The following is a 24043-nucleotide window of genomic DNA, read 5'->3' as shown; positions in this document are numbered from 1 at the left end:
ACCAGCACATTATGCTGGTTTGTTCGGTTTTATATTGTAAATTTTATTCTGTTTTTAATTAATCTGATGTATTGTTGTGGTTTTTATATGAATACTGTTTGTAAATTGTACATTGTGTAGTACTCTGTTGTAACCTGCTTTGATCTCCCAGGAAAAGCGGGCTATAAATAAACAGTTTATTATTTATTATTATTATTAAAGGAACAAAATGCATGCAGGGGTCTCTTTGTCTATATCTCTAGGCCAGCATCCTGTTAGTGACATATGCATAGGTAAAGCATGCTATGCATGTAGGGTGAATTATTTGCTCTAGATCAACAGCTGAATTCTTTTGACAGCAGCAGAAGGGAAGTTGTATGTACAACAACATTGTGTATTGCAGTTGTGCATTGCATTTTGAGCATCCTGATTGCATATTTCAGTTGCACATTGTGCATTGTGGCTGAACATTGTAGTTGCATGTTGTGCATTGTAGTTACATTTGTGGCTGTGCATTTCACAGCAGCACACAGTAATTGATATGTATTGCACAATGTTGATATTCTGCATAAGGGGTTGTGTAGTGCTGGCATAGCATATCTCCACATGTGGATATTTATGCTATGCAGAGGGGATGTTGGATTATAGTCACAGTATGTATACATGTCCAAACAAACAAAGCTTTCACCGTGTCCTCCTTGTATGCAGCCGTCCCATCAATACAGATTAACTAAAAAATTGTTTTGGGTTTTAATTCTAAAACAATTATTCTCACAAAAAGTAAAGACGTAAATCCTTACCAAAATATCATATTCTTCTAGGCAGGAAGGCTGTCCTTTCTTGCTTCACTCATCATACTGGGTTAAATATCTGCTTTTTGTGTTATATGCATAATCCATTTCAATGCCTTTGCAAGTTTCTGGAAACAGTAACCATCCTATGAATGAAATAGTAACTTATTACTTGCTGAAAGGGATTACCTTTAAAGTAACTGTTACACTATTTTCTTGCCTAATATAAATAAGTGCTGGTAATAATCATGGCTGACTTTGATCTTGTTGACATATTTATTCATTGGACTTGTACACTGCTTTTACTAAGAGTAGCTTTGATACATTTTCCTGGTAATGCCTCATCAAAGTGTCTTATATTAGCTTAGTTAAAATGATAGATTGCACTGAATGCATTGGGATCACAGGTTCTTTTAAAAAATATTTTCCTGTAGCTCAACCCTGCTTTGTCCCACTGGCCTCTCCCCAACTTAAAGCAGCATAGAGGCACCGTACTCAGGAAACTCAAGTGCAAGGCATTATGAAATACATTTAAAGGAACATATTCTTAACATCTGAAGACTACAAATGTCTAGGACATCCTGATCATCAGCAAGTGAAAGTTCCTTGTCAGAACAGGCCATCATGTTGACCAGTCTTTTCTAACACAATGCTTCCAGGTGTTTGGGGCAGTTTGTTTTTGACACTACACCCTTCTCACCACATGAAAAAAATACGTATGATTTTTTTTTATATCTTCTCTCCAAAAAGCAGGGTGGGTGGGTTTGAAAACCAAAGCTAGGACCATATTTCCTTGGTGGGCTTGCCATTGATGTTGCATCCATCTCATAACCTAAGGTCCTTAGCTTGGTACCAGCAATGTGAACCTGCTAATCTGCTATCTGGGGAAAATGCTTTCTGCAGAGAAGCTGAACAAAGCATATTCTGTTATGGAACTGCCATAATCCATTCAGAAATACTGATACACAAATCGTTCACTTAAAATAAATTAATATTTCTAGTTTATAAATATGCATTGAATTGCATGGAAGTTTCAGTTCCATAAAGCTTTGACAGTGCAAGCTTTGCTCTGAGAAATGCTCTGAGAAGTAAAAAGAAGCGAGACCAAGAGCTTGGAAGTTTTTTCTAGGATAATTCCAGAGTAATATTTGTCTAACATGGAGGAATACCTTTGGAGGAACACATGTACAAAAAGTTACCCTGGTATGCAAGATCTGTAAGCAGGACTTGGGGTAATCAATTCTTCAGACACAAACTTTATATAATCTAATGGCATGGCAATTTGGGGATTCGCCTACAAAGTGGAATAAAGAGGAATCAACAAGAGGAAGATCTATTGCCATGAATCTATTTCATATAAACCTAACACTAAGATGGACTAAACATTAGCAATAATAAAATCCACAAACCTGTAAATTGCACATTTAATGCATTTCTGCTCCCAATTGATCGGAAGTTTGCAACATTTATATGTTGGGGTTCAAAAGAAGTACTCTTGCCTTTAAAAGAAAAATGACTCAATACTTCAGGTTCATTGTTGGACACCAGAAGTTGTTTAAAAGGAAGGCAGATGTAAGCACACATCAACAAACATCATTATCTCAACGCCTTTCCTCCTTAACACAGTCTATTCTTGTCAGACAGAAATACACATCAGATGCCACCAGTATTTCCAATGTGATATCACACTTGCAGTATGGTCCTGATAATCTTTATGCTTTACTTTGTTCAGTGGAGCTTACCTTGAAGTAGATATTGGAACAGCATTGTGATATTGTGACCCAAACAAATATAAATGGTCAGTCATGGGAGAGATTTCCATAGGAGAAGGAGGAAAAGGAGATATCTTGGAAAACTAAATTATGTCACCCAAACTTCCTCTATGTAAAACAAAACAAATAAAAAGGATGGTATTTTTGCTTACCTGAACATTTTGTACCTGGTTTGCTGTACCTTGTAGTTTGCTGTCCATTGTATTTGGATCCCTGAAATAGCGAGATATGAGATTCAGTGTGACAGATGTAAAGCTGACTATGTTCACTTCAATCAACATAGCAGAAACAATGGACAGGACATATGTTGCAAAAAACTAGTCAAGAAAGTTAGCATGCAACTCCAGCTGCAAGAGATTTTTTTTTCTTTCTTTGCATGTTTGATCACAGAGTAAACAGCAACCGGCCTATGTTCTGTTCTCATCAAAAAAGTAAACCAATCACATTGACAAAAAGCCACCAGAAACAAAAAATTGTATTTAAAAGATTCCATTGTTTTGATATCCCTACTATAAAGGCTTCCTTTTTTTGTCATAAAAATTTAGGTTATATATTCATTGTTAGCAAGAGTTGCATTACTATTATTGTTAATTTTAGTTCTGTTTATTGCCTCAAGGGTTATATATTGTAAAATAATTTTGTTGCCACTAGTTAATGTTAATTAGTTGTTTTAATAGCCTATAATACCTATTTGTTATGTTTTGGCAGGTTTACTTTTTTAACTATCAGTAACTTAATCACTTGGAATATTTAACATTGCTGTTGCATACTCAAAATTACAGAGTTACTATTAATGTTACCTGTTTAACGTTTAGTCATCCTTTGAGTCCTGCGACATATTTCCTTAATAATCATCAGCCATCAAGTCTGATATTCTCAAAAGAAATAACAGCCCTCTAAACTGCCTTCAAGGGAGGTGATAATTAGCACTGAAAATTACAAATAAAGTTTTTGAAGTTGAATAGCAACAACTGGGCAGTGACACTGATGATTGGTTTGTCAAGACAAATTATTAGATAACTACGCAAATGCAGCCAACACACTCCGCAGAGTGAAAACAATAAGGTGAATCTATGCAATGCTTACATGTTGAATGGGATATTTAATGTGCGGGGAAATTCAAAGGTTGAAGAACTAGCATTTAGACAGTCTAACACTGGTAAGCCGTAATCTTACCTCTTTAAACTCCATTACATTCTCACGAGAGACATGCTAATACAAACAAGTCAATCAGAGTGTGTGTTTAGCAAATCAAGCTTAGAGGATAGTTTAAAAATCCATTTATTGTTCTAAAGCCACGTCTTTTTTTCCCATTAACATGTTATACATTAGTGTCTGCTATCCATGATTCATTTCACAGTTTAGTTTGTTAGCTTTTAAATTATTTAACAACCATGAGTTATTAATACAACTTTTAAAGTCTTGCACATATTCTTAAAACAAACTTGGGTTCATTTAAATATTTTGTTTTTGAAAAAAAGATTTTATATAGAAAACATTTTAGGCATCTCTTGAAGAAGAAATCAAGCAGGCATTTAAAGCTAAACACACGTAATTCCAAATTTAGTTTCTTACAAAAGGTTTCAGCTTTATTGACAAATTATGGCAAACATATTTGACAAAATTATGGTTTCCTATTTAGAGAAGCTTACACATGGAACTTTATGTGATTATTTTTAAAAAATAAAAACCCGAAACAAATACAGGTTAAAACACCGGACAAATTCAGTTAGCTACATACATACAGTAGCTGCTTGTTGTCAACCCCATTAAAACAGCATTTAAAATGAACTTTACAAACTTAATATTAAACATCTTAAATCTAACTAACATATATTAAAAAGACAGGTTAAAACATTTTATCTACATCTTGATTATCATCTGGTTCAAAAAGGTCATGTTACATTTTTTTTAGCAACCCTAAATAAAAACTCAGCCTCTATAGTATGGGGGGGAGAGTGTAAGGAAAACGATGCAGCATCATGCTTTTTTTGTTTGTTTCCTGTTTTGCTTTGAAAATACACACAACAGTGAGGAACAACCAAGAGAGAACATCATCTTGCTGAATGGTTTAGTCAACGTTGCCAACTGTCTTTTAAAGTCCATGTTATAAAAGAATACTAGTGCCAGTGTCACTCCAATGTGGAAACACAAGAAGTATATAGGGTAATCATAAGCAGTAATTCCTAGGATAGAAAAGAAATGGGCTATTACTTGTCTTGTTGCCGTTTATGTGGAGACCACGGGTTATTAATTGTCTTTAAGGTGAGGTCACAGATGAGGAGGACCTTCAATATCTACCATAGGGGTGTTCCCTGTAACCCCCTCTGGTTGATCTGGGAGGTGGCGCCTTTAGGCTTGGACGGCTTATGGCCCACTCTTCTTGTGCTAAAACAGACAAAATGAGAAGAAAAAGTTGGCTTTATTTTGGTAAGCATGTGCCAAGTGGTTCCCCATCGTGCATTTAGCAAACAAAATATGAAGTTGGTTTTATGATCTATATTCTGTGTCCTCCCTAAAACCTTATTTATAAGAGTCAATTGTCTGCCTAGGCAGCTTTCAGTAAAAACCAGCACACCTCTTCCCTTCACTTGATGCAAGATATGAATATCCAATTTCCTGGTAACACAATCAGTACTGGGGGAAAAAATATTGCTTTAAGTCTGTGGGCTCCAAACCTATTCCATAACTGCATTTCTAACACGCTATGCTAAAGCACCAAAGTGGATATCATTTTCTACAACTGGTACATTAACTAGATCAGGACTTGAGTCAGAAGTGAATAATGGAAATACTTATGATTTTTCTGCTTTCACTTGCAACTAAAAAACAAAACAAAACAGTAAAGTGGAAATTTCTAACATTAGAAGAGAGTTTTCCAGCACATACAGATAATTCTATGTGAACATGACAATATACTAATTAGCATATACGTATCAGTGATTCCAAGAGCAGTAATGAATTGATCTCATGTGGTAATTAGAGCCATAATGACTTTTAGTGGATTTATGGTCACCGTCACCAATTTTTCCAGGATGCGATAACTGCAGTGTTGCTGTGTGTTATGCTGCATGAATAGGTCTCATATGCTTGATGGATTTGGAAAATAGAATTGGATGTCCAAACCATGTTTCTCTCTTGATTTTCCCATTAGTCTTCTGAATAAATGGGGCACTGAGGTGGAGTGTAATGGATGCTTTCAGGAATTTGAGGTTATGCATTCAGTTAGCTGCCTCTTTGAAGCTGTTACATTCTAGACTCTGTAATACAGTAACCTTCTCCTGAGCTCGCCGCAACACATGGTGCTGTTGGCTGGGAGGATTTCAAAAACATAGAGATCCAAATACACACAATACTTTAGAGATGCAACATGTATAGCAAAATTATCTTTCATGCCCAGATATTAATGACATAAAGCATTTGATTACTTTGGTTGTAAAAGTGATAACATTACAATCAAATTTGCAACTCCTGATTTAGAGAGGCCTGGAACCAAAGAACAATGATTAATGCTGATGCAACTGGTCTCTTCATTTTCACCCTTCTGCTCACAACTCTCCCACCAGGATGACTCCTGGATATTGGGGAACTCTTTCAGATGCCACGAGATGTAATGCAGAGGGCTGTACCTAGAGGGGAAAATCTGAAGTTTCCCATTTGTTCAAATGGTTCTGTGAATCCTAACCAGAGAACAGAGTTTCTCAATGTGAAATAAGCAGAAATTCCCTTCAGATGGATATCTAGCTGGTGCCAGTCCTGCAGCAGCTCCCTTGCCCATACCAACCTCACCAGTCTGACATCAATGTGTCTGAAATAAACAAGCATGGGAAATGTGTGTAGTTCCTCACTAGGGCCAGGTTGGACCCTATTCCAGATCACATTGTGACCATATGCATTCAGCTGGTAGACAATCCCCCAACATGTGGATGTTGGGCTTTGGGCTGGCAGCAACTAAACAGCCCTATTCCCCTACCTCCGGGTTTAATAGTGTGAGGTATTTTGGAGAAGGGCAAGGTATAGAAGAGAGGCAGCATGGTATAGGGGTTTGAACATTGGAGTATGACTCTGGTGACTATGGTTCAATTCCCTGCTTGGCCATGGAAGCTTACTGGGTGAACTTGGGCAAGTCACATGTTCTAAGCCCTACAAACTCCATGAAAGGTTGCTTTAACTCAAAATGACTCAAAGGCACACAACAATAAGATACAGAACTTCCACCCAAAGTATTTCCTGTTTTCTAAAATGGGCAGTGTGAAATTGGCTTTGAACTAATATCAAAAGCCTGTATGGAAGAAGAATTATTTTTCATATCCCATTCTCCTAAAAGTAGATTTTTCATATATCATTCTCCTAAAGTAAAGCTTTATTTAAGGCTGTATCTTATTGGTGTGAATAGCAGTTTGGGAAATAGAAATAAGTCAATGGCCTGAATCCTACTGCTGAGTCCCATGAGCAGTGTCCTGTAGCTGTGGAAAATGTGATGTCAATTTTCCAAAAAGGAGAGGTGTTGCACAAAGGTGACTGGGGGATACAAGCATAGAGGTTCTCCATCCATGACCTACCTAGATGATAAAATACATATGTGTTTGGATATGTGACAGAAGTTTTTGCTTTAAGTAATAACAGAAGTGCCAAAACAAACAGGGTCAAGTCAGTGTGTGTGTGTGTGTGTGTGTGTGTGTGTGCGAGAGAGAGAGACAGAGAGAGAGAGAGAGAGAGAGAGAGAGAGAGAGAGAGAGAGAGAGAGAGAGATCCTTGTTGGGGGAAGGCCTCCTGCTCCAGACCCTCAAGCAGACAATCACTGTTTTCCCCGTCCATCTGGTCCCATCTTTTAGACTAGGCTCTGTAGTTCAAACACTGCATAAATGCAACTTCTAATTAAATTAGCAGGAGGGAGCAAAAATCTAGAGCACAAAAGGTGTCGGGTGTGCTGCCAACCATCTTCTTTCCAAGTTATGAGAGAATGTTAGGGATAATTTATATGGGTAAACTAAGGCAGAGATTTGACAGGATTTTAATATTGTGAAAATGTGACGTAGTCTGTAATTCCTAGAAAAAGTGTTCTTTTTAATTCGGCAAATGACTGATAATTTACATTACAAAAGCTCCAGAAGACACTGAGTCATTAAACTTTTTAATTTGATTTAACCAAGCTTTTAATTTAATGATTATGTTTTTCTTAATCACTAGTGACTACTTTTTGTAGAGAAAACGTGTGATTAGATGACGCTAGGTAATTTAAAATAAACAATAATAATCTTGGAATGTTAGTTTATATTGAAAGCAGCATCTTGACAAAGACAGTGATGGGGGGGGGGGTCCTGCAAAAATAAGTGTAGAAAATTATTCAGTAGTGTTAACAATGTTAACATAACTTGATGTTCTTGAAAAGTTTGAAACTCTTTTTAAAAATGAAAAAGAATTTATTGCATAGTGGGCCCTTGGTATCCACTGGGGTTTGGTTCTAGGATATTCACACCCCAACAATCCTGGATACAAAAATCCATTGGTGCTGAAGTCCCATTATATACAATGGCCTAGTAGAATTGTTTCAGTGTTATAAATAATAATAATTTATTATTTTTTTAAAAAAAATTCAAACTGTGGATGGCTGAATCCATGGTTAAAGAATTCATAGATATGGAGGGCTGAATGTACATATCATTTTCTTGTATTTTAAGGTACTCCCATGAGCAGAGACTTTCAGTGAATGAGTCAGTAGACTGGTGCATGCTTGCTGATTGCTCTCACCAGCAGTGGGAATGGCTAAAGAAATCCATGGAATGTTTGTCTGTGGCTTGCTTAGTGTGACACCTGAACCATGTCTCCCTCTTTACAAACCAGAAAAATATACCATGGTTTGTTCTTTGGTTACTTCTCTGGCATATTGGGGGAGAGCTAAACCATTGGCTAAACCCTGCCAGGTTTGGATATCATGTCAAACCAATCAAAGGTATAAGATCTGTGATTTCTTGTGCCATTAGAGCACAATTGAGCAGTGTGCACTGACATTGTGCTTGTCATCTATATAAGCTAGGATTCCTGTGGCAATCTGGCATATTGTGACAACCAAACAGGCCAGTGTGTCTGTGCTTAATTGCATAAGAAATCAAAGGTTTCTTACTAGCATTACATCATTTCAAAAGTCTGACCCTCTGTCTCTGCCCAACTTACTAATTTCTAGGCAGATGCTATTACTGTATACCCACTTGCACAAAAGCAAGCACTATTAAACTCTGTGGGACTTATGTCTGTTTATACATGTATAAGACTGTGCCATGAATGTCTATTCCTATACTCACGGTTTAAAGTCTAATCCTACTCATGTCTTCTCCCAATGAAGTCCCCCTGAATTCTCTTTTCTTATTGATTAGTATCAGACTGTAGTCTGAATGGGCTATGCACTAGCTGTGCTTGAAGAACTGTTGGGAGGGGATCTATCCAGCCAGGGAAGATATAATTATCAATAAGATACAATTAATTATGTCCAGAATTCCCACTTACAGATGTGTAACTTGGAATTATGCATCCATATTTACAATTCATACACAGTTACAATTGTGTTACGATCATAACTGTGAGCAGCAGCTGCACCAAGAGAAGCAGGTACATTCTGACATAGATTGGGCCATGGGTGGATGACAATTTCTGACCTCCAAGGAAGGCTGTGACAATCAGAAGAGTCCACTTTGCACTTCTGTGTTGCAGACTTGCTCATTGGTTGGAGGGGGTGGAAACAGCATCCACTCATGTCCCAAATTCCAGCAGAACATACCTCCTTCTCTCAGTGCAGCTGATGCCTGGTAAAGTAGGTTGGGGGCAAGTTTGGCTGGGAGATGTTACTTAGTTACACAAATATACCTAAGAAGCCTGTGTAGGATTCCAGACCTTTTTGTCTCAGCAAAAAGACACCATCCTATGCAAATCAGAGACAGAAATCATCATTCCAAATACCTGGGATTTAATATGGGACTGAGAATATTACCAAAGATTTTTTTCTCTTTCTGGGAGTCATCTTTCAATTACTGAAAGAGCTCCTGATTGGGTCCTTTCAGTTCTGGACTGTGCGCTTGAAATCATTATTCCTACTCTTTTGAAATGTTCCCCAGAGATATTTTCCCATGCATTATATATGAGGAGCAATTAGACGATTAGCAATTGGTGAGGTAACTGGGCTTTGTGGGGTTTCATTTCTCTCTCTCCATTTTGTTTAGATTTTAGGTCACTGTGACCATTTCCATCAATGGCTAGTTCTTTAGCATTTTTATAGGAAGAACTCCTGTAGCAGTAAGAACTTGGTGGAAAGTAGACAGCTTGTGATTAGTAAACTAAAGAAGTAAAATATGCACAATCATATATGCAGTCTCATTCCCAAATGAATCAAATCAATGATCTAAGTTGTGCACCTGCATGAACAAACTAGCAAGCAGCCTACGGTCGAGACACCAATTAGACAACAAGAGAGTATATGATGTCTTTTCACATGGGTCAGTGACAAATAACAGACGTGTCAGGTTCTGCTTGAAAGACACAACAGATTGGGTAGGTCAAGTACAAATGTAAGGGCACACAAGACCGATTAGTTATCCTTTAACATGGCAAAGTTTTATCAGCCTTTCCAGTGGAGTAAATCTGTACTTCATCACCATGACATACCATGGTGTGTTTCCATTTTCTCCTTCTGGTTACAGTAATGTCTACAAAGGGGATGTAAAGAATATTTGCATTTTTTTCATCCTTGATGTTAAGAAAGGAGAATTTTAAAACAGTTTGCCTGCATTTTCTTTTTTTTAGATTGGAGGACTTTTGGGTGGTGAAAATTCATTTTGTACCAAACATGTCTTTTGGTCAAAATCCATTTTTGTGCAAAAATAGAATGCATTGATGTAAAATGAAATAATTTGGACAAATGAATCCCCCTCCCCAAAATTTCCAAATGTGAAAAACCATTAAAAACTTACATAAGCCTACCCAAATGGGGAGGTGGACTTTTGAAAATTCCCATAGGCAAGGATGAAATACACAAAGCCTGGTATCCTGTTAATGATTTATGCAGAGGTAGGTCATATTTCCTCTACTAACCTTACACAATGGTCAAACTCCCCTTCTAACCCACCTTTTATCTGTTTGGACCCCACTCGACATGGCCATTTACTACCCAGTGGAGTGTGACGGTGGAGGAGGAGAAGCAATCAGCTATTTTCCTATAGCTGGACCCACAGCACTGATATCCACCATCTATAACCTCTAAAGAAACTCTGGGAGGTTGCAGGGGATGCCACAAAGCAATAATTCCACCAGATGCAAGTGTTTCCTCCTCTAGCCTCACGAGGCCCATGCCTTTGCCTTGAGAGCACCTCTGTCCCTCCTGCCCTCCCCAGAGATGAATATTTTGGTAATGACATTTGGGCTAGATATGTCTGTCATTTGCTCTTTAGGACAATTTTGTTGCAGATACATCTCCAGTCTAATCTGCACTGCAGAAGTAATGCAGTTTGACACTGCTTTAACTTCCATGGCTCCATCCTATGGAATCCTGAGATTTGTTGTTTGTTGTGGCACCAGACCTTTCTGGTAGAGGTGGCTAAATATCTCACAAACTAACAAATCCCAGAATTTCTTCATATTGAGTGATGACAGTTAAAGTCGTGTTAAATTGCATTATTTCTGCAGTGCTGATTGGACCCTTGTCACAATTTCTTAATCCAACAGAGCACTGCCAAGCAATTTAGGGCCCTGCAGATATTGTTCAACTGCAGTACCCATCATCCCTCATCCTGTACTATGAGGAATGAGATCCAACAAATGTCTGGAGAGCCACTACAGCAGATGATGCTTCTTTTCCTTATCAACTAGCATGTTTTGCTCCCATTGACACTTGCAGGAGACTATTAAAAATAATGGCATTTATCAGCCTAGCTCACCTTGTTAGTCCAGTTCATGATATGCACTGCTGAAGAAGGTATGAAATTTCACTCCTTCTAATCTTAATAGGATTGTTCTATTAATTAGGCTGTGATCCTCACTGGATCACAGCCCAAGTACACTTGAAATGTGAAGTGTGTATGTGGCGGGTGGGTATGGAAGCAATGCATTGTAAGAGGCTGGGTGTTACTGCAGCCTTTTATAGGAGAGCTCCACAAACTGGAAAACAAAGAACATGAGTAATGGTGGCTACAAGTTAATCAAGAATTATGGGATTTTGTTCCAAAACCACACGTATTAAATGCATGAGCAAGAACCTTTTATTAATGTGGATACTTCCAATTTGCTATGTTTTCACTGAATCAATATAGCAACCCACCATTAAATGGGGAATAGGAAGTTAATTGCTATTATCACTAGCTGCCAGCCTCCTTGGTTTCTGATCAATTGACAGTTGCTTATTATTATTTCAGCAGTGTTACTTAACATTCACATTGCTGCTTTGCCATTACATTTGCAGGGCTTTGAGTAGACTTCCTGTAGGTGCTGGGAGCATGGTTTTATTGATGCATCATCTGTGGCATGGATAGAAAGAGAATGTTCTGATCCCACAACAATGTGTTAAGTATGATATATATACATATATATATAGTTACATCATTTGATGTTCTGATTAAAATTTTGATATCTTTTAATTAAGTGGTCCTTATATCTTTAAGATACTAATTAATGAGAGCATGAATACAATAGGAACATAGTTTGGTGTGTCAAGATCATAATCAACAAGTGTTGACAAATTTCGGTTTACTATAGTAGCCAATCAAAAAATTGTGGTTTCCAGGAACTTAACACCATCTCTAAAAAGTAGGGTATCTAGTGTAAGATAGATACCCTACTTTTTAGAGAAGGTGTTAAGTTCCTGGAAACCACAATTTTTGATTGGCTACTATAGTAAACCAAAATTTGTCCTTTGTTCCTCTCCCCAGCTCCAAACACGAACATTTTTAGACTGTGTCCAGTACTCTTCCCTTAAGTCTTGACATTCATTTAAGGAAAAGACCATGATATCTCCAGGAAAAGATCATGATATCCTGATGTGATTAGGAACCCTCTCTATGAATGAGGCAGTGAGTTGAATGGATGAACTACAGCAGGGATGGCCAACCTACAGTTCTTCAGATACTGTTGAATGCTAGGGCCTGAACAGACAGGCCAAAATAAAGCTGCTTCGGGTATGCTGTTTAAATGATACGCACGTCTTAAGAGGCCAAAAGCTGCACCAAAGCTGCACTCCAGTCCTTAGGACTGGAGCATGGATTTAGCACGGCTTCCAGCCTCTTAAGATGCATGCATCATTTAAACAGCATACCTCCAAAGTGACCCAAAGCAACTTTTATTTTGGCCTGTTTGTTCAGGCCCCTAATTCCATCAGCCCCATCCAATAGAAGGGATGATTGCAGATTTAGTTGCAACAACTCCAGGACCACAGGGAATCCATTCTCACCCCAGACCCTCTGCTATGTCTTTTTATTTGTACATGTGAAGCATTATACTATGGTTGTTCACAAGCACATAAACTCAAAATGTGACTCTGGACCCTCACAGTGAATGGTGTGGTGTGTGTGTGTGTGCTGTTTTTGATGGCCTCTATGGCAGAGATGCCAAGATTAACTGCGTGTGGCACAAGGCGCCATGATGTAGTGCATGGGGGGGGGGAGGGGTGCATGGAACCTGAAATTATATAGTGCTTACCAGTCATCTTTGTATCCTTTTTGCATCTTGATTTTTGTCTATCTTCCCACCTTCAATACAGTATCAATATTGCTGGTGGCAATTTTCTCCCTCTTTCCATGGGTTTTTTTTTTTTTTTTTGGTCTACCCCACATTATATCTTGATGACTTTGATTATTGGGTATAGGTAGAGTCTTTAAACAGGCTGTCTTTTGTGTAGCCATTTGTTTAAATAGGCTTTAAACAAGCTGTCATTTGTTGCAGATACATCTCTGGTCTAATCTGCACTACAGAAGTAATGCAGTTCTTATGTAATGCAGTATAGCAGGCGAGGGGAGTAAGTAAGACTTCTGACGTATGCCTTGGCACCCTTTTTGTGAAGGGCAAGGCTATGGAACTGCCTGTTTAGGTCTTGAAACCTTTGGGTGGGGAGGGAGTCAACCCTTGGAATGGATTTGAGGGTTTTGCCTTTACTTAAAAAGACCTGCGATTTGGAGAGGGTACTTTCGAGTAGATAGCTGATTGGGGAGCAACTCAGTTATTGGATGCCTCAGGGCTCATCTGTTTCACCCATCAGAAGGCTGAGGAGTTGTCAAGGCATGACACCTGGACTCAGCTGATCTCACACTGGGTTGCCCCCCCTCGCTTCCTTACAGATTCATCCCAGTTAAGTAGGTTTTAGGTAAAATAAAGTGGCCTTTTTTAACCCAATGCACTGTGTCTGGCAGGAGACGTTTTGTGTTTTAATATTAGTATACTGTGCGTACTAATTAGTATACTGTGTAATATTAGTATTACATGACATTAACATAAAATAACCACCTCCCTGAAGGGCAGAAGAGCTGAAATGGAAAATGGGGAGAATACCTAAACACCAAAAACACTGTGTGATCATCAATTGTATTAGACGTACTTAATTGAAAATGTGATCATTAGTGCAAAGCTCTAAAAACAGTTATGACTCACAGGTGTCATAAAGAGTTCCAAAACTGGAACCATGTAATTAAGATCCTGAATTCTTTCAAATTCTGATTGAATCAGACAAGAATAAGTCCTTATCTGATAAGAGATAAATATCCAGTTGTGCATAGGGAGGTGCTTCTCAGTAGAAATTATCTGCACTTCTGCACTGCAACCATTTGTCAAAGGGGAGATACCAAAGGATTTACTAAACCACCCTTTAGGTCTATCTTTGGAGAAAGGAGTTTTAATTGGCCTATAGGGAGGCTGCTACCTCAAACTCCAAAGGAGAGGATTCATTTCTTAAGAAGACTAAGAAAATCTGAAGAAAGAATAGGAGAGAGGGCAGGAGTGAAAAAGAGGACAAGCATTCCATGGGGTGTTCTGTAAAACCCAAGATCAAATGCAAACTTTTAGCTATATCACTAAGAACTGCATCCAATTACTCATTGTGCTTATTAAGGCAGCAGAGCCACTAGCAAAGTTCAGGAATAGTCAGCATTCTTGGCATTTCATCCCTTTAGAGTTTGGTAGAAAAATATATCCTTGCCATAAAAATCTAACCATGTAAGAGAGGGAACATTTTTCATTTTTTATTAATTTAGATCATAATACTTTTTGCCCGTATAATTTACAACATCAGAATGAAGAACCTATTGATAGACAGAAGAATCAACCAAAAGTGTCTGTGTATACATGTATTAAGAGGAATTATAGTGCTAGTGGATTAGATGGCCAGATTGACTGGCCATGAACAGGAAAATGGGGATATTTGTTCTTTGATCATATACTGCATACTGCGAGAAAAGCATAGCCCAACTGTTCTTTTAAAGATTCCTCCTATCTTTCTAGTGAAAATGAGGTGAAATAAATAAATATGTTCTCAGTACAATCCTGGACTCTTATCACATGGGAGGCAAGCATCATGAAAACCTGATTAAAATATGATAATAGCATGATCGGGGGGAAGATTATCACACCCCCATGTGCTTCTCCCATTCGTGTCCCATGCGTAAACTGTAATGGGCATATCACTGGGTAATAATGGAAACTCCAGTTATTACCCAAAGACACGTCCATTACAGTTTACAAATAGGACACAAATGGGAGAAGCACATAGGGATGATAATCTCCCCCCCCCCGATCATGCTATTATCATGTTTTAATCATGTTTTTATGACACTTGCTTCCTCCATGTGATAGCGTCCCCTGTCTTAAACACATTTTCTTAGAAGTGAATCTTCTTGCTACTTCATTCAATATCTTACAAATGGATTTCTCCTTGTGCAATGGAATTTTCCATTCCTCTGTTTCCCTTGCAGCCCCCTTCATACCTTCTCTGGATGGGATTCCAACCCTCCAAAGCAGAAATGGAAGGAGGCATATGGGGCTGTGTGGGATAAGAACTTCATTCTATCAGTTGTGTCCATTCTACTGGTAGATGACAAAGCGGATACAATCCACGGTTGCTCCTTTCATTCTAAGGAGTTACAATTGCATTTGTATGCTGCTATCCTAAACATGTTCACCCAAAAGTAAATTTTTCTGGAGTTCAATGCTTTCTATAAGTGTACCAGGGATTCCAAATAATTGTGCAGCAGTCTCACAGAAATCAAATCACTTCATATCAGTGAGACATAGATGAGATAAGTTTTCTGTCTTGGCTGCGCTGAAATGCAGCAAATAGCAAGCACAGAAAAGATCACATAAATCCATATAATTGCATCATCATTATTAGTTTTAATATTAACTATATACATGATTGCATTTAATATAATTCTCGTTTCATATAATGTATACAAGATAGTTCTGTCTGTCTGCCTCACTCTGCTGGCATGAGTGAGAGATAAATGGGACCCTCCCAAGCAGAAATGGGAAGAGGAATTCATTTTACCAGTTGTTTATAAGGTGAGGGAATGAGGAAGATTATAGACTATATTGGTAATCTTTGATTTTGGAGATGAGATAAAAATCCTTCCAAATGCCACTGTGGTTTAGGAACAACATGGGGAAGTATCATAACTTTCTCCTGCTACCACTAACTTCATGACACTGAGAGTCCTCACAATAATTCACACCATCATTTCATACTTCTTTCTATCCCTAGCAACTAATAAAGTCTAACAGGCTTAACAAGCCTGCAAGAAAAGGGTAAAGAATGCATGAGACTGACATTAGTCCATCCATTTAGCTACAGCTCACCTTTATCAATCCATAACTTTACACATGTAGTGAAGACTAACTGGAAAAATGTCACTCCCCGCCCCCACAAAGCATCATTTGCTGGCATCATTATATGCCATTATTGTTTCAGGGAATCATGATTTTAAATCTACCATGAATAGGCTGAATCTTTGCTTGGACTGATATTTGCTTAACAACTGAACAAATACAATTATTTTTGGAACTGTCAGTTGGCAAATACTTTCATTATTCCTATGCATTTTGTTTATCTGACTTGGTGCTCTAAGCCCCTCTGTTTGATCTATTTCTGACATGTTTTAAATTGAAGTAAAAGTCCATGCCACCTAAAACTAGTCATACTAGAAGTCAGGAAGGCTGTTGTGGCTAGGGGAAAAGGAATGTTTCCTACTACCTGAATGGCTTGGGACAAGGCAGAAGGATAGAGAACCATTTTATAAGATCTTGGAGCCTAAATCTTGTAAGCCATGAGAAATTGCATATCATGAAATGAGATTTGGAGCAGGCATAGAGAAGGCCTGCTCCTATTGTGGCCTGGTAGAGCAAACTTCATTAGAATAAAGCCAAAGTTTTACCTCATGTTGGTTTAAAGAAATATTAATGGCTGAAGGCTGAAAAGTTATTCAAAACATCAATATGGTAAGCAGTTATTCTGAAGTCAGAAAACTCTAGTACTGCATCCGCACTGCAGAATTTTGGCCCGATCTACCAGTGCAGTGAAGGATAGGAGAGGCCCTCTCACAGCTGCAGGAGTTTACCACATACTGTGCAGCTGCAGACAAATCTAAATAGGGAGCGCCAAACACAGTGTTCAAACAGGTATCAAGGAACACAAGAGACACTGCAGACTGGTTCAGCCAGAACATTCAGCAGTAGCAGAACACATTATAAACCATCCTGGGCATAAAATGCTGTTTGAAAACACTGACATTCGTGACCATGCCAACAACTATCAGGTCAGAATGCACTGGGAAGCCTTTGAAATCCATAAACACCTGGACAATTTCAACAGAAAAGAAGAAACCCTAAAAATAAACAAAGTTTTGCTTCCAGTCCTGAAAAACACCAAAATTGAGACACAGCTCATGCAAATGAAAACCACTAAGGGTCAGGGAGGTTTCCCAACAGACAAATAGACACCCAGAGGCCTTGGCATTCAACAACAGAACAATACAAAAATTAACATGTAAATTGCTTTCTCTCAACCAAGAGTATATATACCTCACTCTCTCTCACGCCAGCATTCTCTGAAGATGCCAGCCACAGCTGCTGGCGAAACATTAGGGGAAAAATAAACTCTTCTAGAACATGACCTCATAGCCAGAAAAACCCACAAAATCTATGGTGGTTTTTTGTTTGTTTGCTTTTGTTTTTGCAGTGCAGATGCAACCGAGCCAAGGGAACTCTGGGCAACATATGTTTCATATAGACTTTTTCTAGCACCAGGTGATCTACAACTAAGCATTTAAAAATTCATCAAGACCTTGTGGCAATATTATACTAATTTACTACTTAATTCAGTGGAACTCACTTCTGAACTCACGTGCATAGAATTACACTGTAATTGTTGATTTCAATAATTGCATACAGTTCATACTTGGCCACACAATACACATCTACTCAGAAACCATGCGAATGTAGTTCCGCAAGGCTTACTGCCAGCAAGGTGGATATAAGACTGTAGCTTCAATCCTGTTCTGTTACGGTCAACTGAGCCTAAAGGAAACGCAGATGGCTTATTCTTTTGTGTGTGCGCATGTGTCTATGTATGTATGTGCCTTCAAATTGCCTGTTGACCTATGACAACCTCATGAATTTAATAGGGTTTTCTTAGGCAAGGAATTCAAGCCTGGAAAGAAAGTAAAGTTCCAGCAGTTGCGCCGGCAAAAAGCCAGCTTTTCCTATCCTGCCATGTCTTTATGGTTCTCTGGCAGTGCATGGCATCTAAATGCTGTGCTGCCAGAGGCCCCGGAAGCTGGCTGCCATACGGGCAGAAGGGTGGCATGAAGCTGGGTTCTGGGTGTCATGGGGGCATGCATCATGCATATGCCATGCTCCCAAGTTGTCTGGAAGCCAGCTTTTCATGCTGGTCTGTACCAGAAATTACTTTTGAGATAACCCATACAACAAGAACAACAAAAGCAACCCTGTCCAGGTTCTCTTCCCCCTCCTCTGGTCAATTGACTCCTTTTGTTTGCAACAGTGAAAAGACTATTAATCAATTTGTAAGGAGGGGCAGAGAAAATATATGTTGCCTCACAGCAGAATCGATTCCTTGTCATCAGCTGAAGGGAAGGAATGAAGCCATACATTCAATAAATTCTTTTTGGAAAAAATGCATTTTGATTGAGGATATATCTGCTTTTAAAAAAAGAGTGAAGCATTGTGGATATGGTATGCTATATTTTTCTATTTTAATTTATTATTAATGTATGAACTATCAGATACACGCGACACTGTTTTCACATCTGTAAGACTGACAGCTGTCACCACAAAATACATTTGGGTACTAATCAGCATTTTCACCATTGCTTTGAAATCTGACGTACAACCATGGATTAATACCTTTAAGAAATTCTGATCAAAATGGATTTGTTCAGTTTTCTGGCCTCAGTCCCACAAGACATATTTTACCTCAGAATGACATAAATCAGCTTAGCTTGGCTGCTACAAAGGCAGAAGAGGAAGAATGTACAAGTAATTCTAGCATGTCACTGAGTGATTGGTATTCTGACTTCACACTTTTACCAAAAATAGAACAGGCCTTACCGTAGCTGTCATAAGCATCTTCACTTGCTCCATGACCATAGTCATAATATTCAGGCAGGCTGCAATAGATTCAGACAGCAAGTAAAGTTATTGCAAAAAGAAAGCTTCAAACTCCTAAATCAAAACAGCACATGAAAATGAAAGTTTGTTATTTTCCCCAGCCCCCCCAACCCCTCCCCGCCAAAAGCCAGAAGAGCAATTCATTTAATTCAATCTTTAAAAGCAAAACCTGGAATGAAAAATAAAATGCTATATATTGTAGATTGCAGTGCTCTTCTTCTTCTTTTCTTCAATAAAAACAACCCTTACCAGCAGTGGTCTTGCTGAAAAAACATGGAAAGAATATTTTCATGACAGATTATCCTTACAATACCTATGCAATTAGTTCCTTTCCTTCCTGTTAACTTAAACTAGGGGATATAAATGATCATAGATTACATTCTCACAAGCAAGAAAGCATAATTTTACCACTTTTCTCTTCATAGTGAGAAACTCATTTAAAATTGCACATTTTTTGAAAGCTATTCACAATTTGGATCTTATTCTGTGCAAAAAAGGACACTGTTTGTGATAAAGACAGCATAATCTGCGCAGAAAATGTTGGTGCAGAAAACAAGCTTCCTGCATAGCAGATAGCATTCTTCCTTCGAGAATATGCTGTTTTCTGTGTGTGTGTGGGGAGACTGTGAACTGTGAAGATTCTCACTCATCTAGGATTCTTCTTGTCAGAGTTTCCTGACCATTTTCCATACATTTTCCAAACATTTACAAATACTTTTTCCATCATTGACTTGAACTGAATATTCCAAGCAGGACTTGAAACAATCCAATCACAATAGTTCCTGATTAAAGTTTTACCATTTAAAAAGTTACTTTTTGATTGTTTGGAACTAATTTTTGTCTTGACCTGCATGTTTCCTTTTAAGATGTGATTCATAACTAGGAACAGCTTAGATCCTAAAAGTGGATGTGAATCACTGTATCTTTCTCCTTGTGCTGTAACAATAATATCCTAACATTTCCCCCCAAGTAAATATCCTTTGCATAATATCCTCTGTAGAGAGCTAAGAAAGTCCAGTGTGCATCACATCACTGCAGATGTGTCTGGAAGTTAAATGGTAATTTCAGGAAACCACTCTCATAGCCTAGACCTGGAAGGGCTACCATCATCACCACAGGCAGCACAGAGGGAACAGAATAGCAGCTAAAGCCATATTTCACAGATGGCTTGTTGTCATCTGCAAAGCAAAGTCTGTAAAAATAATTCCCTTTGTCACACATAATCTCTGCTAATCACCATTAATTTCAGTGGCCTGCCTCTCCCCCCCCCCCCACCCCACTGTGTTAACATAGATTAGACATCAGCGCCTTTTAATATTTATTGCATTAATTTTAATTTCATTTGACACAAATTGTAAAACAAATGCCCCATCTTTAAATTGTATCTATTTTTTTCTTTCTTTCTTGGGAACTATCATGTGCTTTACAGTGAGCCCTTGGTATCTGCTGGGGCTTGGTTCTGTGAACACTCAAGGCCCATTACATACAAGGTGTAGTAAAATGGTGTCCCTCATAAAAAAAGTGGCAAAATCAAGGTTTGCTTTTTGGAATTTTGGAGGGCAATATTTTTTTTAAAAAGCCATGGTCAGTTGAATCTGTGGATGCAGAATCCGTGGATGTGGAGGGCTGACGGTCGCAGCATTCATTCTCTCAGACAATTTTGTAGATGGTTGTTGTTAGGTCTTTGTGATAACTGAGTCACAGTGTCATAGTGTTTTGGGTCTTACCATTTATCTGCTTTGTTTTGGAAGAGGTTTGTATGTATACAGATGTGTGTATGCTCTCCCCCTTTTATTTCTCTTTGGAAACAATGATATGAATAACAGATGTTGGCAAGACATAACAATTTACTCAAATTACCGGTACTCAATAAAGGCCATGAGAGCAAGTCAACTCCTTTCCTAAGTGCAAACCGTAACATCTCAGATTGTCTTTGTACAAAATGATTAGTTAATTCTAGTTAAATGGCCCAGTAAAAACTATTTTACCCCCCTCCTAGACTGGGCAGGGCACTGCACTGAAGGCCCACATATTTATTCATGGCTATCTGAGAAGATTTTGCTAGCCCAGTTTCTTTTTCAGGTAGATAAGGGCATTTAACAACAACAGACTTATTCATCAGCAATAGGAGGGGGAAGGGGAGGGGGAGGAATGCATTATCATGAAAAAGATGAGGGAAAAATACAGATTATCATACAGTCTGCCCAGTTTTAATAACAGATGGAAATTTATAGATAATTACTCTAATTTAAATATATTTCATAACAGGATAGATTGTGATCCAATAGCATGTTTACCTAATTAGTCTGCTGCCCAGACATTAAATGCTGATGGGCAACTTCAAGATACTAGCTCTTCCCTCTTACTGTTCTTTATGTTTAAATCCAGTTCAGTTGAGACAACCATCCAAACAGAAATTAACTTAAAAAGAGGACAGTCTCCTGTGACAGTGCATCAGATAGCAGTAAAGGAGGTCACACATTTCCGGGGTGTAAATGGTATCATCTTCATTGTTTATATGCAATGAGGATCAATGTGAAGAACATTTCCCAACAATCCATAGTGAAAGATAACCGTTGTGGCTCCCTTTCCCAAAAATAAACAAACATGTTATCTAGTAGCACCAATATTGATTGATACAGCTTTCTGTAAGGCTTGCATTAGGCATTCTGTACTGCTATGTGAATATCCTTGGCCATAGACAATACCTTTCCCATGGATTTTGGCCTCTTTAGCAACAGATATCAGGAGCTGACAGCTGTGACTGGCTTGATTCTACCAGTCTTGTTTTGCTGGGTCTGCCTTGATGCCTGGAATGCTGATATATGTCAACAATACCACCAATCTGCTTAACTAGGCCTGGCCAGGGTCACCCCTTCCCTACAGTAAATGAGTAATAGGAAACGGGAAGCATATTGTTTTCTATATCAGTTGGTTAGAAGCTGTCTCACTATTCTGTAGTTCTAATTATTTCCAAATTCTTCTTTGCTTCAATTCTAAGCCTTTGCTGAGGCCAGTCATACTGGCCACGATGCACCAGTACCCAGTCCACTGATGCTGTTGAAGGGTGGCAGGAGTGACAGAAATATTACGTCAGATATCTGGACTTGGGGACCATCAGTTTGTGTTGGTGAATCATTCAAGTCCGTTGGGTAACTGAGATTAACTTTTACTAAGAGGTTAGAGGAGATTATCATTCTAATAAGGAAAAACTAAGTAAATTACTATGGAAGGAATTCAATATAAGCAAAATGTGGCTATTTAATTTTAAGTGTCAGTTCTGTCCTATCCTTTGATAGGTGCATTGCTCTTACATTCAAGAAAATCAAGTTTCCTTGGCAGTCTTAATGAGAAAGAAGACACATTCTCCGCAATTAGCAATCATTAATCTGCAAGCAAAGCAAGGTGAAATTTTCTTGATAATATGTACTTATTGGAATTTTTTTGCCACACACATTCGATCAATGTATTTCAACCTGTCATCTTTTTCCATGGTTGTATTTTCATTCTACCTTCTCCTTTTAGCTTCTGGGCAGCCTGTTCCTGCAATGTGAACAGTGAGTGACTTTGCAAACATTAGCTATGGCATCACATCACTGGCAAAAAAAGGTAAAGCCATCTGGCTTTCCATCCTGGCAGGGAACCCCCCCCCAGACTACAAACCATCCTTCCTACTTTTGATGCAGGAACCTTTTTTTGGTCCACTAGGCATTTCACAGATGCTTCTGTTTTTATGCTGTCTTTACCAGCAGCTCATGGTCCAAGTAAGGTGTATAGTGGGGATCTTATGTGGCAATGGGCACCCTATGCACTGACCATGTACTGCCATTGGCTGTCTTCTCTGTTTTCAGAGACACTGTGTTTTGTATTCATGTTATCTAATTTGATTTAAATCTGAGCTATAGTCTTGCAGACTTTTTAGACATAAACTTCTTTTATTTTTTTTTAAAAAAATATAAACTGGAATATGAATATGTAAAGAGCTCTTGTAGCACCTTTGAGACTAATTGGAAAAAAGTTGGCAGCATGAGCTTTCATAGACTTCAATCTACTTCCTCAGATGCATATGTATCTATATGAATCTGAGGAAGTAGACCAAAGTCTGCCAACTTCTTTATTTCAGTTAGTCTCAAAGGTGCTACAAGATCTCTCTACATCAGGGGTAGGCAACCTTTTTGAGCCGGGGGCCGGGTTGCTGTCCCTCAGACAACTGGGGGGTCGAAGCAAAAAAATAAATAATTAAATAATTTTTTAAAAAATAAATATATAAATAAACCAGGACAAAATGTTCAAATGGAAGAGACTTTTTTTTTAAAAAAAATGGAGGACACGTGAAAAAAATTGCTGATTTTTTAAAAAATGTTAATATAAATGCATGTTTCTGAGGCTTCTATAGACAATTGCCCCCCAAAGGCCCCGGTGGCAATCGGTGGCAGGACTGGGCTGGGGCCGGTCCCAAGGCCTTGCCGGGCCGTGGGCCGCAGGTTGCCTACCCCTGCTCTACATACTGATTCTACAGACTAACATGGCTATATCTTTGGATTCTACCACCTGGAATACACATAATTTGAGCCAGCATGGTGCAGTAGTTTGTGTGTTGGACCCTAGAAAATCAGGGTTCAGATCCCTGCTCAGCCATAGAAATTGAGTGGGTGACCTTGGATAAATCATACTCTCTCTGCCTCACAAGAAGGCAATGTCAAACCTTCTCTGAATGAACCTTACCAAGAAAACCTTAAGATAGGATTACCATAAGTTAGAATCTGCTTGAAGGCACATAAAAACAATAACAAACAGCAACAAAAATCCCCAAATAAACAAAGCAGGAGGCATCATGATCTGGACATCATATGG

At 38.5% G+C, this 24043-nt stretch overlaps 1 protein-coding gene across 5 annotated transcripts in view; it reads right to left on the bottom strand.

Annotated features, from left to right (window-relative positions):
- Positions 1–840: 840 nt before the first annotated feature.
- Positions 841–24043, bottom strand: part of KHDRBS2 (KH RNA binding domain containing, signal transduction associated 2) — a 449732-nt gene continuing 426529 nt past the window's right edge. Inside the window, exons 8-11 of one of the 5 annotated variants that reach the window (XR_016281791.1) lie at positions 19130–19188; positions 2695–2755; positions 2180–2269; positions 841–916 (exon numbers count right to left, since the gene is read on the bottom strand). Coding sequence is in view for 2 of the 5 variants with exons in the window: in XM_089531004.1 (XP_089387130.1) it covers positions 4523–4728; positions 4844–4930; positions 19130–19188 (352 nt within the window). In the remaining 3 variants the exon portion in view is untranslated. Of the gene's footprint in view, positions 917–2179; positions 2270–2694; positions 2756–3436; positions 3472–4132; positions 4931–19129; positions 19189–24043 lie in introns of those variants that run through there. The other 4 variants (XR_016281789.1, XR_016281790.1, XM_089531004.1 and 1 more) reach the window with 4 other exon arrangements.

Source organism: Sceloporus occidentalis, unplaced genomic scaffold (genome assembly GCF_023333645.1).
Source record: "Sceloporus occidentalis isolate IW3139 unplaced genomic scaffold, rSceOcc1.0.p SCAF_6, whole genome shotgun sequence".
Taxonomy (NCBI): domain Eukaryota; kingdom Metazoa; phylum Chordata; class Lepidosauria; order Squamata; family Phrynosomatidae; genus Sceloporus; species Sceloporus occidentalis.
Note: the sequence above shows the minus strand (reverse complement) of the source record. Positions and strands in the feature narration are given on the sequence as shown.